General features: G+C 49.4%; 1 protein-coding gene across 3 annotated transcripts in view; it reads left to right on the forward strand.

Moving 5' to 3' along the window:
* CYSTM1 (cysteine rich transmembrane module containing 1) overlaps positions 1–15928 on the forward strand; it is a 72075-nt gene that overhangs the window by 41850 nt on the left and 14297 nt on the right. The window contains exons 1-3 of one of the 3 annotated variants that reach the window (XM_035338924.1): positions 12757–13003; positions 13125–13185; positions 13985–14232. In XM_035338924.1, coding sequence (XP_035194815.1) covers positions 12772–13003; positions 13125–13185; positions 13985–14232 — 541 coding nt within the window. In that variant the 5' untranslated portion in view covers positions 12757–12771. Of the gene's footprint in view, positions 1–12756; positions 13004–13124; positions 13186–13984; positions 14233–15928 lie in introns of those variants that run through there. The other 2 variants (XM_035338925.1, XM_035338926.1) reach the window with 2 other exon arrangements.

Below are 15928 nucleotides of genomic sequence, written 5' to 3' on the forward strand. Positions count from 1 at the left end.
GGAAAGGCAGGCCCAGCCCAGGGCATCCCTCTGAGCACTTGACTTGGCCCCTGTCTTGCTCACACTGCTTTACTTTTCCAGAACTTGTCAGCCCATTTGTAAAGGAATGCAAAACCCTACTTCCCAGGGCCATTCCTCAGCTCCTGCCTCATGGAACAAGGCAAAGAGCTGCTGACTTTGGCCATGACACTGGCAGAACAGCACTGGCATGTGCCCTGCCAGTCCAGATATCCTAATTCAAATCCATCAGCCTAACACTCCTGAGCTGGCCTGTCCAGTGTGGCCAAAAATCCAGGCTACATAGCCTGGCTGCAGCTGGGCAGCTCTCCCACGCCTGCACACAGGCCAAGCACAGCTCACTGTGCTGCTGCGGCTGGGAGGACGGGAGCACAGACACACACCTGGCAGAAGCTGTGCACAAACAAACCCTTCCTGCTGCTTCTCACAGTCCCTGTTTAACCCCAGGCAGCTGCGGCTGAGGACCTGGAGCCGAGCAGGGCAGACGGGGCAACCCATCTTGTGGAGCTGCCGCACAGAAGCTTGTGAACAGGGCACCAGCCTGTGCCAGCACAGTGCAAAAGACAGGCAAGCAACCCAGCCACCAAGGTATTCACTGAAATACATAATTGTGTCATTAGAGGGTGCCAGTGCATTGCGCTGCAGAGCAAGCCTGTCCCCCCTCACCTGTCCCAGCTGTACCCCTCTGGCTGCTGGCCTAGAGATGGGGCAGGAGTTGTCAGGGGCTGCATCATGTTGCAAGCACAGCACATCTAACTTCCCTCTTCGGGAGTTCAAATGGCAGATGCAGCCTGGATGTGGAGCCAGGAAGTGCTCAAGTGGTAGACACAAAGACCTGGCTGTCTAGGAGGGGAAATCATTATGACACAGGGATGCTACCAGCTACCAGCTGTGGCTCCAGCTCCTGCAGAGGTTGCTTAGCCTCCTCCATGTAAGACCTGCACCACCGAGGCCACTGGAAAAACCAACAGGACAGAAAACTCACAGCAGGCACAGAGCAACTGAAAGATGACCTATCCAGCCCTGCAGTCATCTCCAAGCTTTTCCATGACACTGCAGGTCTGGTGAGTCCAATAAACCCAACCAAAAGGTTTAACCAAAGCTGTGATCATGTCTGGGGCTTCAGGTCTTCACCAGCAGGCCCCTGGATGGGGCCATGAGCTCCCATGTCCCACTGCAGTGGAGAAGCCACAGTTCAGTTTCCTTTGACATCAGAGCCTCACTGGGAGATGACTCCAGAACCCCCAGCAAACACAAATGTGAACTACAACAGGGTCCTTGGGGATCAACCATCACCCCAGTCCCCTTTTTTACTGGGGACAGCTCTTTGACACAAAGCAGAGGTCCCTGCAACTACTGTTGGCCTCAGCTGATGGACCCTCTCCCCATGCACAGATTCAAGGATTCCAGGGTCATCCCACTGTTCCATGTGGGACAAGGAGCTGTGCAACACAAGGCAGGCCCTGTGAGGGATAAAAGCATCCTAGCAGACAGCAATGTAGGTATAAGAACAGGGAACAGAGCTGCAAAAAGCCAGGCCATCTGCAGGAAACCTTCCTGTCTTGTGTCAGAAGTGGGACTGGAAGCTCTAAAGGGCCCAGGAGCCACAAGGTCCCATCCTGGGCCAGCTGTATGCCAGCGGGGACACCCATGGCAGGTGCAGGAAGGGAGTCTGTTCCTGGAGAGGAGAGTCTGAGCACCCAGGCCCTAGCACTGGGCTCAGTGGAGTGTTTTCTGCTCTGCCCAGGCAGGGGGAGCAGCTGATCCGTCTGGCACAGACTCTCAGAGCTAGCTCCTCCATGCCAAAACTAGCTCAGCTGGCAGTAGAGGTCATTCAGATAGAGCCATTTCTACCACTGGAATTTTCCCTGTGCTCAGCTCCTGCTAACAGAACTTCCTTGAGTGATTTCAGCCTTTGACTCCCTCCCTCCATCTCCTTTCTGTGCTTATCCAACAGGAGGTTTTCCTGGGCTAAACAGAGTACCAGGAGAGTGGAATCTGATTGCTGAAGTCGCAGCCTTGTCCAGCATTGACAAAGCACTGACACCTTGGTTACCAGGTACCCCAAACACAACAGGTCTGCACATCTTGTGTCCACAGGTGAATGCCCTTCAAACTTCAGTCTGTCTACCTGGGACCTGCTTTGTCTCTATAATGATCACCTCCAGACCATTCTCGTGCCTCCTCTGCTCCTTTGCATTCACGGCTTGCTGTGTTGCTGGCCTCCAGGTCCCCCTGCAGTGCCACACAGCTGGCAGGGCTCCCCAGCACTGCTCAGAGCTCCCGGAGAAAACCACACAGGGGCCTTGTGGCCTAGATTTCCGCAGTCCCCATCAGTTCTGCCAAGCCACCATTGATTTTTTCTGCCGAATCGGAGTCAGGCCAGCCCATGAATGAGGTACTGTTGCTGTTTTACTGCTGGTGTCTTGGTTTCCCACAGCTTGAAAGCCTCTGGAGCAGAGTCAGCCCAGCTGAAACATGCCTTGCCTCAGCAGCTGCACAGCACTCACTAAGGTAAGGGGAATTTCCTCCTCGACCCTGGCAGCTGTATGGGCTCCACCAGCCACTTGGGAGCAACCAGGGCTGGCCTGCCCAAACCCCGGGGGGACAGCACCTGGCAATGCACCAACTGGAGAGCAAGATGATCACACCTGCTTTTTCAACTCAAACCTGTAGGCCTGCTGCACGTTTTCTCCACCACAAATGATGACGTCCCTTCAAGAGTACCCAGCCTTCATTTTCTTGACCTTCTGTATGAACAATGGTGAGTTGAAATCCATGCTTTCAGGGGTGGCCTCTGTTCAGCCTTTTCTCAGACAAATATCTCCTTTTAAATCCTTGTGTCCCTGAAAGAAACTATGGGCTCAAACATTTAAACTGTAAATCTTCAGCAAGCAAGTCAGGAAACTTTTCTAACAGCACAAATGATGTCTGAGAAAGACCTTTGATTCAGGCAGTCCTTGGATTTCAGCACACAGAGTGCAGACCTGCCAATCTTACCCTCCAAGGCAGCACTTCCACGTCGAGGCGTTTTATTGATCATGGATCTGCCCGCAAGGTCCATAGGATATTTCTGCACTGAGGTGCTGGCAGGTGGGAGGGACAAACACGGAGGAGGGCGGGAGCACGGGGATGGACGGGGATCTCTCCAGCTGGCACCACCGCACATAAAGACCTGGCCCTTCTGCCCGCTTCCGCCAAAACTGATAGCTAACAAAACTGCCCAGCCCTTCCCGCAGACTGCAGTCTCACGTCATTGCCTTGCAAGTCAACGGGGTGTTTCACAAGGCTTTTGCAATAGGTTTAACCAAATGACTGTGTGGAAAGAGGTGGGAAAATCAGCAAGAATGGGGGCAAACAACCACAGCAAGTTGTCCGTGCAATGGTTGTGCACTCTGCCGTTCCCCATCTTACAGTTCACCTTCTCTGCAGTGCTGTGTGGTCTCAGCTTCTCCATTTTTACTCTGCAGGGTCAAGTCATTCCCCCTGGATTGTGTCTTTTGGACAATAAGATTTTAAAAAGTAAACACCAAAGACAAAAGCTATGATTATAAAGCCTCTGAATGTGTCCAAGGTAGGGAGGGCTAGGGGAGATAAATCTTGCTCAAACTGTTTCCAGGCAGCAGAGTTTTCCCAGAAAGCTGGATTCACATCTCCCTTCCCATGTTCCTGAGTAGGCAACAGTACAGAACTGAAGAAAGGAAGAGAGAAAATCACTGGTAAAAGAAAAGCAAAAAGGAGGCTGTTTTATTAGGTGCAAAAGCCTGTCTGTCTCCCAGCATCTCAGGTGATGTTTTCAAGCAATCACATCAGTATGTCTCAGGAGTTTTCTGCCCTCGGCTGCAACTCGGTAGCAACTACATGGCACGCACACACAGACATGCTGTGCAGCCTGGGCAGGAGGTGAGCGCATCAGTTCTAACCGTGTAATGCCTTCAGGATGCTCCTGCCTCTCAGGTAACTGTGTGATGTGCTAACACAGCTGATGGAAACTGGGCTGGAAACCCTCCATTTGCCTTGGTTCACCAGGAAACCCACCTCTTCCCAGCCCACAGAGAGCCGGCACATGCTTTTTATAGGGGCTAAATCCCGGTCTGTTGTACAGTGTTACACGGTGTGAAATCTCAGCCCCGTTCCCAGGGTACGGTCAAGGTATTTGGACCTACAAACGAACATACAATTTCTGTTTGAGGGGTAATAGCAGCAATAAAGCCTAGACTGAATTATTTGACTGGGCAATAAGTAGATTTAACTATCAGGTGTCATTTTTACATTTTAATGGAATTAAACAGTGTTTTTCAAGCTGCTTTCTCAGTTCATGTTGAAAATTCAACAGAGTACGTCCATTGGCGTTGGAGTAGAGGACCGAGACAAGGTTAGCGTTAACCAGTGGAATAAAGTGTATTTCGTCTGCTGTGACATACACGTCAGGGTAGGCACGTCATCTACCAATGAATATGTAAATAATTTGTAAATTTGTAAATTCGCTCTAACGACTGACGAACAGCAGCACCCCGCCATGCCCAGCCCCCCCCACTCACCTCAGCGCCCCCCGGCCCCGCCCCGCCCCGCCCCTCGGGGGGGGCTCGCGGCGTGGCCCCGCCCCTCCGCCATCAGCGCCCGGCTCGGGGAGGGGAGGGGCGGGGGCTCGGCTCGCGCTCCTGACGTCACCGCCCGCCGCGGGGCGCGCAGCAGGTGCCGGGCAGCGCCTCAGGTACGGCCGGGCTGGGGGGGGGGCGGCGGTGAGGGGAGCCTGGGCGCTGGGGGGCCGCGGGCGTGTGGGGCCCTGCCCGGCCCTGAGGGCGGCTCGGCCGGGGCCTTGAGGCCGGGCAGGGCCCACCCCTGGCGAGCAGAGGCCCAGGAAACGGCCCCGGAGGGGGCGAGGGAGCCGCGTGTGGCAGGGAGCAGGGCGTTCTGCCTTGGGTGCCCCCGCCTCTCCTGGCAGACCCGGCAGGGTCGGGTCGGCGGCCTGTGTGCGGGAGGTGTCCGTGGTGTGGTGGATGTGAGGGAGTTCACATGGCTGCTTGGTGTCGGCGTAAGCGCGGCGACGAGGTGCCAAGTGTGGAAGTGGTTCCGTGCTGGAAAATTGGCAGGTTTTCTTCCCCTTCCACCGGTTGCTTTAATGAAAAGGCCGCCCCTTCCTAGCAACTTCGGGTAATGAGAACGCTGCTACCATGTCGCGCTGAATGAGGAGGCAGCAGAAAATGCTGAAATTTGCAGTGTTTCAGTGGCCGTATTTCAGTGCTTTTTGGGGGTGGTCAGGAATTAACGTGTTCAGTAATCAGCTGCGCTGCACGCAAACAGGAACTTCTGCAGCGTGTTGGAGTTTGCCTCTTTTGTGCCCAGTAAAGGCCACCTCTGTTAAAACACTGATTTAACGTGCCCCGAAGGGTTTGAGAACGGTGACGCTCACCAGCTGGTGGGTGTCCTCGCAGTGGAGGCTGAGGAGGAATGTCCTGTTAGCAGGTGACATCTGCTGGGTAGAGGCTGCCCCGGGCCGTTTCTGCCTCAGGTTGAGGGAGAGGGATGTGGAGACTTGCTGCCCCATGCCCAGCCCTCAGCACCTCGCGGTGTGGGCCGGACCCTGAAAACTGGCAGGGGCTTGCTTCTTCAAACAGGCCTTCCTGTAAACATGAGCATAGGTGTTCTGCTTATGGCATTGCACTGGGATGATGGAGAATTACCTGGAGGGCTTTGTGTACAATAAACAGAGGAACTGCTTGTTTTCAGGGACAGTTCTGTGCCTCTTCAGATTAATGTGTTACTTCGTGTTTTGTAGCAGGGCACAGCAGGCTTGTGTAACTCCTTCAACAAACAGGTCTGCACTGCTTCAGGTACTTGTTCCCTATGACCTGGCTGCAGACTGAATAACAAGGGATCATGAAAGTTTCTAGCGGGAGTGGCAGCCTTGAACAGAGCTCAAATGCCCACCTTTGATACCAGTATTTTCTACTCAGTCAGTTTTGTGCTTTGCCTCTCAACTTCCTGTTTCTGACCCGAAACCCTGTGGCTCAAGTTGCAGAGAATGGTACTCTGTCATTTTTGGGAACTGAGGAAGGTAGCGAGAAGCCTGAGTCATTCAGACAGGCTCATTACTGCAGGTCTGGCATCCTGCCACCTGCAGCCGGTTCCCACAAGGCATCCAAGGCTCTCACCCAGCGCATCAAGAGGTCGCCTTCCTCCAAGTTTTCCAGAGCAGGTACACACCCTGATACCTCGGGGGATGCTTCCTGGTTGTGGTGTGGCTGCGAGCATGTTCCTGCTGCTGCCGCTGCTCCCATAGGGAGGGCACTGGAAGCTGCATTATGCTTCAGTGCCTGCCTGGCTGCGAGTTGGGACTGCAGGGTGCACTGGGCATGCACCAGCTTTGCAATGTAGATCTGCCCAGTTGCATCCCTTATATCAGTCATCCAGAAACACGCTTCCTTTCCATTTCTTATTGTTATAATGCATTGTTAAGGCATTATTTGGTCTGACAGTAGTGCCCTGGACACTTTACAGCTTCTTTTCAACCTATGACAGAGTTAGGCAAAAGCTTTCTTGAAAAAATGTTGCATCAGAGGTACTTGCTTTTGCCCCAAGTAGTCATTAGAGGGGTTTCTTGTACATCCCCTATAGGCTATGTAAAGAATCGTGTTACAGCGGCATGTGTGATGTGGAAAAGGGGGAAAAGCACAAGTGAGAAAGCATGGGGGAAAATGTTTATCTCATTCCATTTTCCACCCTGTGATAAAAATCCCTTTTTTGAGTAAGGAGATCTGTGATGCAGGCTATGTGTGTATTCCTGTCTGCATGCGCTGACTTTGCTGTGTCTTCGAAGCTGTCTGCTGCCCTTCAATGTGTTTTCAATGCACGCTTGGGAAGTGGGAAATATCATGCAGTCTGGGTAGTATCTTCCATCAAATCCACCAGTTTATCAGAGTCAGGGAGGCTATCATGAAAGACTGCTGCTGTTCCATTACTGGGTTGCTGCCAGAGCACCATCTGAACAACACACATGAATGTATTATCTGTCTTGGGTGCTTATTAATCTTCTTGCCAGTCAGGCTCTTTGTTTCTCGTTCTCTTTTCAGTTGGACCAACAAAGCCCCTTTAACTACTATTTGCAGAGTCTAGTTTGACTTGGTAGTCAGATGGTTTCCTTGATTTTTTTTTTTTTGGTTTTGGTGTTTGTTGTGCCTTAAAAATGCCTTAATACATCCCTTTAAGAGCAAAATACATGCTTGTGTATTTCTGGAACTCTCTCTAATGTAGCACATGACAGAAAGATTTGAACAAGCACAGTGTACAAAAAAAACTTTCAAAACCTGAAACCAGGGTGTCAATGCCTGGATCTAGCATGCGATCCATAGAAAGGGCCTTTCTTCTTCTTGCGTCTTCACCGCAGCATGGTGCAGTATCTCAGCTGATGAGTGAGCACCGAGTGCTTGGGCTCTTCACACTGGATCTGTGCTGTGGAACTTCCCATCGCCGTTGTTAGTCTATGCAGTTAAATCATGTGCTCTTAAAACTTGTAATCACATGTCTGAAAATTGTGAAACCGTGCCCTGCAAGGACACAGTTCATGTGATTACAGTAACTGTGCAGGGTATTTGATCTCCTTTTCCACTAGCATTTTTATTGTAGGAACTACACAAGCAGCTCTTCGGTTTCTTGCTGTTACTTCTGCAGTGCACAACATGTAGTATCCAGCTGACAGCATGTTACAATCAGACAAAGGAGGCAGCAAGTTGTGAGTACTATTTTTGAAGAACTTATGCTCATAACAGTTGACAAGACATTGGAGCTTGTCAGCAGGATGAAGATCTTGGCATTCCAACTTACATGGACGTGAGGCTGCATTGCTAAGTGAGACGGAGCATCAAAGATAAAACTACAAAGCTCTACAAAGTTTAATCTGATGCAAATGCTGTCCATGTGTCTGTAGGCCCTTTAAAGCTGATCAAAACCTTTATTTTTTGAAACAAAAAATCTCCTGGAAACGTATGTGCCATGCTGGCTTTGTCAAGGAGGTGTGACAGATAACGGGACAGGGAGATGGGATGGGTTTAAGTTTTCAGTCTGGAGGGGCACGAGGGTCAGCCTTTTATGTCACCTGGGCAGACTTGAGGCCTCTGTGGGCTTGGAGGATCATGGATGAGGTAGGACCCAGCTCAGGAGTTTGTGAAGGTTAAACGCCTCTTCATCCAAACCTACATGGGTTCGGTCAGCAGAGGTGCCCTGCTCTGGTGACTTCTCCAATTCAGGACAGCTGCTGGGTTTTGGTGTAGGAAAGTTCCGTCAACCACTTGAATACAGGTGAGGAAATCCACCTCTCCCTGATGACCACGGAGTTTTCCCTATCTCCAGAGACCTTTTAAAGAAATTGGTTGAAACAAAACAGTGTTGACGATTTTTCATCTGATGGCACAAAGCAGTGCTTTTCCCTCCTGCTTATACCTGCATTTGGGGAAGCAAAATGTTTTTGAGTAGCTTTTTATTTAGAGGGCAAATGCAGTTCTGCTGTGCAGTCGTTAGTCCAGGCCGATAATACTACCTGCTGCAGCGGGCAGGGAACCTCCAGAGGAGGTTCTTCCTGGAAGTCAACCAAGCAAGAAGGAATCTCTTACAGTTTATTCTTAATGTGCCTTTTATGCAGTCGCCGCATGGAGCTTGGAGAGAAGCTGATAAGGGGGAAACACAGAACCAGTGCCATTTGAAAGCCACTTGTACTTCTTTCATTTGGATACTGTTCATATGAAATACAATTTAAATTCTAGGCTTGTTGCCAGGAGCTGGCTTGTTGCTCTTTGATGTACTTTCCATTAGAACTCTGCATTGGAAAACGACTTCCTAGCGCTGCAGGCGTCAGCAGGGTGGGTTACATCAGGGCACTCAGCTGCCCTTCTCAGGGCCTGCGCCTCTCGCTGCGTTCTCTGACTTGAACCATACAACAGCCAGCTGAATCAACGTGCACAACGTGATTTCTCCTGACCTCAATAGTATATGAAGTGTGGTGCTCGTTCTGCTGCCATAAAAGCAAACTTTCATTTCTAAAGTTTTTTAAAAATGCTAATATTCTTTGGGGGAGGAGGGGAAGGGCAGAGGGAGGATTATCTGCATTTTTCATTATACAGATTTTTTAGATTTAGTAATCTCCAACGTGTTTTCAGAGAGCTATTTTCTGTGCTGTTCCCCATGCAATGGGAGGCTTTTTACCCTGTTTCAGTACCTGGATAAGGTTGTCGTGTTTAAAAGGCTAGAATTGCACTGACCTCAAAAGAGAGACGTGTGAGGGCCAGCCTTTTAAGTGGCCTTTTTGCGGGAGGGAAGAGAGTAAAGCCAGGTCTTTTTGGTAGAGCATGAAAGCCTCTTACTTGGGAAGCCCTCATGCTAACAGAAGAGCTTTCCTTCCATTGTACTTTCCCGTTTTCTCTTTTTCTTGCTTGTTTTCCTGCGTTGTGTTACCTTCTGGCCAGAAGTCCCACGTGTTCTCGGTCTTCTGCTGTGCTTGCAAAGTGGAATGGCAGCCAGACACCTAAATGAGGCTACCACAGAGTACCAGTTTAGGAAAAAATCCTACCCATTGATTCCTAAACACAGATGGGGTAAAGGTAATTCTCATTGGATTCATCACTGGATCTTACTGGATTCATAAACCCACCCAAAAAAAAGGATGGGAGGGAGCAGCAGGAGTCTAACCTCCCGAGGGGAGAGGGTCACTGCTGGAGTCCCATCACAGGGTGATCTGTGGAAAGGGGTGAAGAGGTGGAAGCTGGTGCACAAGGAGACTTTTCCAGGACTGGTGAAACTAAGGCTGTCTTGGGAGACCAGTGGAAGAATCTCACAAGTCCCCAGGAGATGGACTCGATGATCCCTGTGGCTCCCTTAACTGACTCAGGATGTGATTCTGTGAATCTGATAGCCGGTCAGTGAAACAATTGCTTGGGAGGGGGATGGAGCTGGACACTGCTGCAGCACCATACAGCTTCCAGTGGCTGCTTGCTCCCCACGGGGACACAGAAACCAGAGGCAAAGGGATGGGTGACGAGAACAGCTCAGGAACAGGAGGTGCTATGGGACCGACAAGCTCTGTAACAGCTTTGCTGGTATGCTGGTCTAGTATGAGGCACTAAGTTTAAAGCAAGTTGGTATTTTCAAAAGTGTAATGATTAAATTAGTTTCTTCATGGTGTAGTGGTTGCCAAAATTGACAGGTTAAAAAAAAATACGTAGGAGTACACAAAGCATCATACTTCTGTACTTGCACCTGCGCTACTCAAACATAGGTTGCTGACCTAGGTAGGACTTGTGTCCTCACGTAATGGTTTGCTCTTACATATGATCCTTCCCCCACACCTTGTGCGTGAGGATATATATTACGCTATATATCTGTGTGTGTATCCTACATATGCTGAATTGATTATGGGCTACTACAGTGATTTTTATTATTACTTTTTTTCCTTCTCCCAAGCCCTTAAGAGAGTCAGCGTGCGGCCCTTCAGGGTGCAGTAAGCTGCTTATTTAAAAGTTCTGCCCTTCTGTTGGGGTAGAGGAAAAATGTTTGCTCAGCAGCATGGAGCAGAAGTTCAGATATCTTCTGGAACTGTAATAGTATATTAACAAGCTTATTTCTTAGCAAAATTACTCAGTTTTGGTGAGGGGGGGGAAGGAATAGCAACGTGTGTCTGAAGATCATCAGAAAACTAATACATTTTCTGTTATCCAGCAAAATATAGGGCATGGTGGTTTCTTTCTGTAGAGCTTTGTCTACAGGGTGCTTGTTGGGAAAGCCACAAGCATGCCGCGTGATGCAAGCTTGTAGGAGTAAGTGTGGGTTACAACTCCTGTGGAATTAGGACAGGGTAGGAGCCCACAGTAAAGCTGGATAATAATACTCTTGACTAGGGGCTCGGGTATGTCTCTGAAAAGTATCTGTTTAGTGATTTAAGGCCCTGCTTTGCAAACACATACCTAGGTTTGTAAATAAGGCTGGTAAGCATGTAAAACCATGTATGATTCATGAGAGCTGGGAAGACATAGGTGTTGTCATGCAGTTCAAAAAGGGCAGCTAGAGAAGTGTATGCATGGGAGTAGCTGATAATGGGAATGGGGACAAGGAAAACATTCCAGGAAATGTACCTTGGGACACAGCCCGCTGCAGGAAGGCTGACCTGTACAGCTCAGAGTCAGTGGGTGGAAGCTATGCTTAGGACCTCTGGAGTATTCCGCAACCACCTTCTAGGCTTGCTGAATGCCTTTACGAAGTTTTTGGGAGTTTTAATCTTCTCATTCATCAAAAAAATCTCCAGTACAGTTGCTGCTGAAACTGTTCTTGTTGGATGCTCCTTGTCACTTTTGACCTATTCTCGGTTGTGGGACTTTCTGCTCTTTTTTGAGGGGAAAATTAACTTTTGCCCTGGAAGGCTATACCCTTCTTAATTCTTCACTGTTTTTCTGTTCTCTTGTGTTCTCCTGACATATCTGTGCAAGTGTCTGTCTGGTTTCTGGTAGACTACACCCGGTTTTCTTGTCAGTCCATCTGTGTTAAGAAGCAGAAGCTCCGTTCCATTCCTGCCCATCTTTGAAAATGGAGTTTTGCCGTGGCTAACACAAAGCTGTTCCGTTGTCTATGATGCCACCATTCCCTTGTTGCACAGGCCATTGCCAGGCTCCTCTCTAGTTTCTTAAGCTCTTTGGCAGAGCTGCTGATGTGCCGTTTTCTTTGCTCGTTCACCAAGGCTGTCTGTTTGAGGCAGGCTCTTGCTTCACCACATCCTTTGGATGGAATGTAAGCTCCACCAGGCGCGGCCTTGTACAGGCGATGCTCATCCAACATCTTTCACAGAGGTGTTTGTGTGTAGCCTGTGTGCTCTGGCAGTTGAGCCAGCTCTCCGAAAGTCTTTTGGGGTGACCCAGTGCATGACAGGTGCTCCTGAGGAATCCAGGCCGCTGTGGGATAAGGGACAGGTTCCCTGCTTTGGCACTGAAGGGAGTGTAGTCACTGCATGTATGTAGTCACAGGCATCCACTTGTTCTTCCCCAGGAACTTGTGTTTGGCTGGTATTTTGGGCTGAGTTTCTGGGTTAGATGAACGTTAGTGATTCATCAGGTCCCTACTCTCCAGTTTGTCGCATCTGAGGAAGTTAAAGGCTTGCTGCCTGCTTTGCCAGCTCTTTGAAGGGAGAACTTCCTTGCTGCTGTCTCGGCGGAGGTGTTGCAACGCACCATGAGGGTTAAGAAGCCTGAAGCTGAACTTCTGTTGTGCTTGATCATTTTAAAATGAGCAGGGAAGTGGTCTGGCTGGCCTGGCAGTGGAAAAAAATAAAATTCCTCTAATCACTGGTGTTGCTAAAACAGTTAAAACTCTTCTCAAAGGCATTAAGAAATGCACATTGGAGAGGTAACAGCAGTGTGTGAGCAGTTACCTACAACTGCCTGGCTTGCACAGCAAGAAGAGGACAGGGCTGCGTGCGGAGGACGGCGCATGGTATCTGTAGGGTGAGCAGCGTGCAGGTAGGAGCGGCTGGTGAATGTGCAGAGAGCCTCTGCAGCCTTCCCTGGGGAAGGACAAGCAGCTCTTTCTGAGGTGATGAAATAGCGAGCTGCAAACAAACAACATTCAGGTCGGTGTTCAGCCAGGGACTGCAGCAGCTAAACATAGCCCCAAGTCCCGACTCGGTTGGCTTCTGCGCAGAGGGTGACTGCTTCGGGCTCGCTATAGAGTTACAAAGGTGAAATTCTTTAGCCTGTGTCATGCCAGAGCTCAGTCTGGATGTGCTTATGGTCTCCTCTGGCCTCAAAATCTGCACATCTCCAGGAACTACTGCAGAATATTGAGTGTCGAGGAAAATCTGTCCCAGCTGCAGTGGGCCATCCGCTGTCTAAAGAGGGTCCTGCTGACCGACCGTTCATCAGCCTCTCCTCTGTATCAGCAGCACTGAGCCTTAGCAAAGGCAAATCATGCTCCCGGTATTTCTTCCAAACCTCCTGGTATGGGGAGGGAGGTATGTGCCACAGGGAAATGCTGACCCTTCTCCACCATATTTTGGTGAAAGAAAATAGCAGGGTACAGCTACTTAAAGCAGGATGGCTCCTGGATGTGAGGTGGGTGTTTCTGATTCTCAGACAGAGAGAAGCTTCAGAAACCCAGTGTAAGGAGTGTCTTGCGCAGTCATGCTGCTTGGAGGTTAATTAAAGTTGCATCATTGTGGTGGCAGTCTTGCCTTCCGATGGCTGTCGCATGAGTTGCAACTGTTGCATTGGATAGAGACTTCAAGTTCATAAAACCTGCAGTGTCTTTAATATTGTTTTTTAACAAGACTGAGCCCAAGGTTCTGATTGCTTTTGGCTGCTTAATGCTTCAGTTCCACATTACTGGAAGAACAGATGATGTGCTGAGCTACAGTTCCATCAGGATATTATTCCTATGCAGTCTTGCTCCAAAGTGATGGTCTAGATGCTTGTAACAATTAGCAGAAGTGTAATGTTGTTCTACTCCAGAACAAAGCACATTACAGCTGCGGATGTGTGTTCACTCCTCCTATCATTAAGGCTATCAGGTATGTGCCTTGGATAGGCTGCTTTTCTGCATGTTTTTCCTCTTTAATATTGACAGAAATAGGAAGTAACCACTTTTAAAACTCACTTAAAAGCAATTTAGTCATGAGTAGAAGCAGAAATCATTTTCTTTGCAGTAGCAAGACTGTTAAATGTCTTAGAGTGAGTAGCGAACGCATGACTGGAAATGAGCAAGTCACTCTCCTTGCTCTCCTGTGCTAAACTCCTGTCACTTAAAAGAAGTCACTTCAGCTCAGGCTCTGCCCTGTGGTGGAGTTAAAAATATCCTCGCTGCTTGACAAGGTACTTTCAGGTCTGGTTGTGTCAAATTCCAGTCCCCTGGAAAGCAGTCTGAAATGGGGTTTATATGCTTGTGGATTAAGCAGGTGAAAGCAAACCAACTCTTGTTTGTATTTGTTCTTCTGCAGGACAGATTCTGCATCCAAAATGAACTACGAAAATCCTCCACCTTACTCCGGCCCGGGACCGACTGCCCCTTACCCACCCTACGTACAACAACCAGGTTGTCCTCCTGGCCCCTATCCTGGCTATCCTCCTGGACCTACAGGGCCGTACCAGCCAGGTCAGCCAGGTTATCAAGGTTATCCGCAGTATGGATGGCAAAATGCACCTCCGCCTCCAGGACCAGTGTACACAGAGGGGCCTAAAAACACAGGTACATCTAGCAGCAACGGCACAAAGTAATCGTGACCTTTTCTGTCTTACAAATGCATGAGTGCATGTTGACCTTGAAGTAATATGGTTGTCGGGTTCTGGCATTAACAGAGCTGGGGGAGGTGGAGACCTGTTGGAGGTAGGAGGTAGGTATTTTGATTATAGTGTCTTTTCCTGCCTTATTTTGCAGTTTTGTGCCTCTGATAGCTCTCTGGCTCTTCAAAGGTACTGCTGAAGGTCCTTAATGCTGATCTCTGAAAGGAATCCTTACACTGAGGTTGTTATACACGCTTGTTGCTGGCTTTAGATCTCCCACAACTCTCATTCTGCCTGTCCTGTGGCTGATAAAAGTTTATCTGAAAGCTGCATAGCTAAAACAATTAAAACCCAAATGTGTGGTTCTTACTCAGTTAATATGCATCAATTTTCTTGAGCCTGCGAATAGCTGTCCAAGTGATGTGATAGTGCAGCTGGAATAATTCCTGAACTTCTGTGTGTTTTCCTGAAGCTATTATTGTGTGGGGGTGGGGGGAAATAGGTTTCTGGGGCAAGGAAGACAGCGTAACTTACCTTGGAAGCTACCTCGTCCATCTGCTATTTTCCCTCAGTTGTTGTGCTGGTTTTATCTGGATGCTTACAGCTCTCGTGGGGAACACGGCAGAGCTGGGACTGTTGAGCCTGAAGAAGAGATGGCTCAGGCAGGATCTTATCGATGTCTATAAATACCTGAAGGCAGGGTGCAAAGGTGGAGCCAGGCTCATTTCAGTGGTGCCCAGTACCAGGACAAGAGGCAATGGGCACAAACTGGAGCACAAGGACTTCCATCTAAACTTTAGAAAGCAGTTCTTAACTGCACAGGTGATGGAGCGTTGACACAGGCTCACCAGAGAGGTGTTGGAGTCTCTCTCCTTGGAGATATTCAGAAGCCATCTGAACGTGGTCCCAGGCAGCCTGTGCCAGTTGACCCTGCTAGGAGGATCTTCAGAAGTCCCTTCCCACCTCAGTGACTCTGAGATTCTGACAAGGCTGGGTCTGGTCCCTGCCTTTTCCACACTGAGAGAAGTGTTTAGTGTGTTCCATTAACTTTTTGTTTTGCTGGTGAGGACATATAACTAGAGACCAAGTTTATTCTCCTCAGTGTTTCATTAGCTGTGGTTTTAAAATCTCTGCTTATGCATCATGGAGTGTATACTCCCCATCAGCATGGGTGCTCCTGCTGCCATACCAACTCCAGTGCCCTATTTTGAGCTTCCTCAGTGATGGTAACCTCCTCGTAACCATAACCTCCTTTCAGGCAGGTTGTGGAGTCTCCTTCGCTGGAGATATTCAAGACCTGTCTGGAGGCCTACCTGGTCAACCTGCTGTAGGGGACCTGCTTTGGCAGGGGGGTTAGACCCGATGATCTCTTGAGGTCCCTTCCAACCCCTACAATTCTGTGATTCTGTGATAATTATACTAATCCAGACTGGAAAGCCAGACACCATCATTGCCTCTGCTACAATGAATACCACAAATAGTTCTGAGCTGTTGAGAGGAGCCTTAAGTACCTACAGCTGTCCTGGCTGCCTTGGGGTGCTGGAGGATGTGGCCAGAGCTCCTGACGGGGCTATTCCATGGGAGCACTTCTGTGGAGATGCTGTCTGGACACCTACAGTTTAGGTGGGAGCTGCCCTCTGGCAGGAGAGCAGAGGTACAGT

The sequence above is a fragment of the Oxyura jamaicensis genome, chromosome 13 (assembly GCF_011077185.1).
Source record: "Oxyura jamaicensis isolate SHBP4307 breed ruddy duck chromosome 13, BPBGC_Ojam_1.0, whole genome shotgun sequence".
NCBI lineage: Eukaryota > Metazoa > Chordata > Aves > Anseriformes > Anatidae > Oxyura > Oxyura jamaicensis.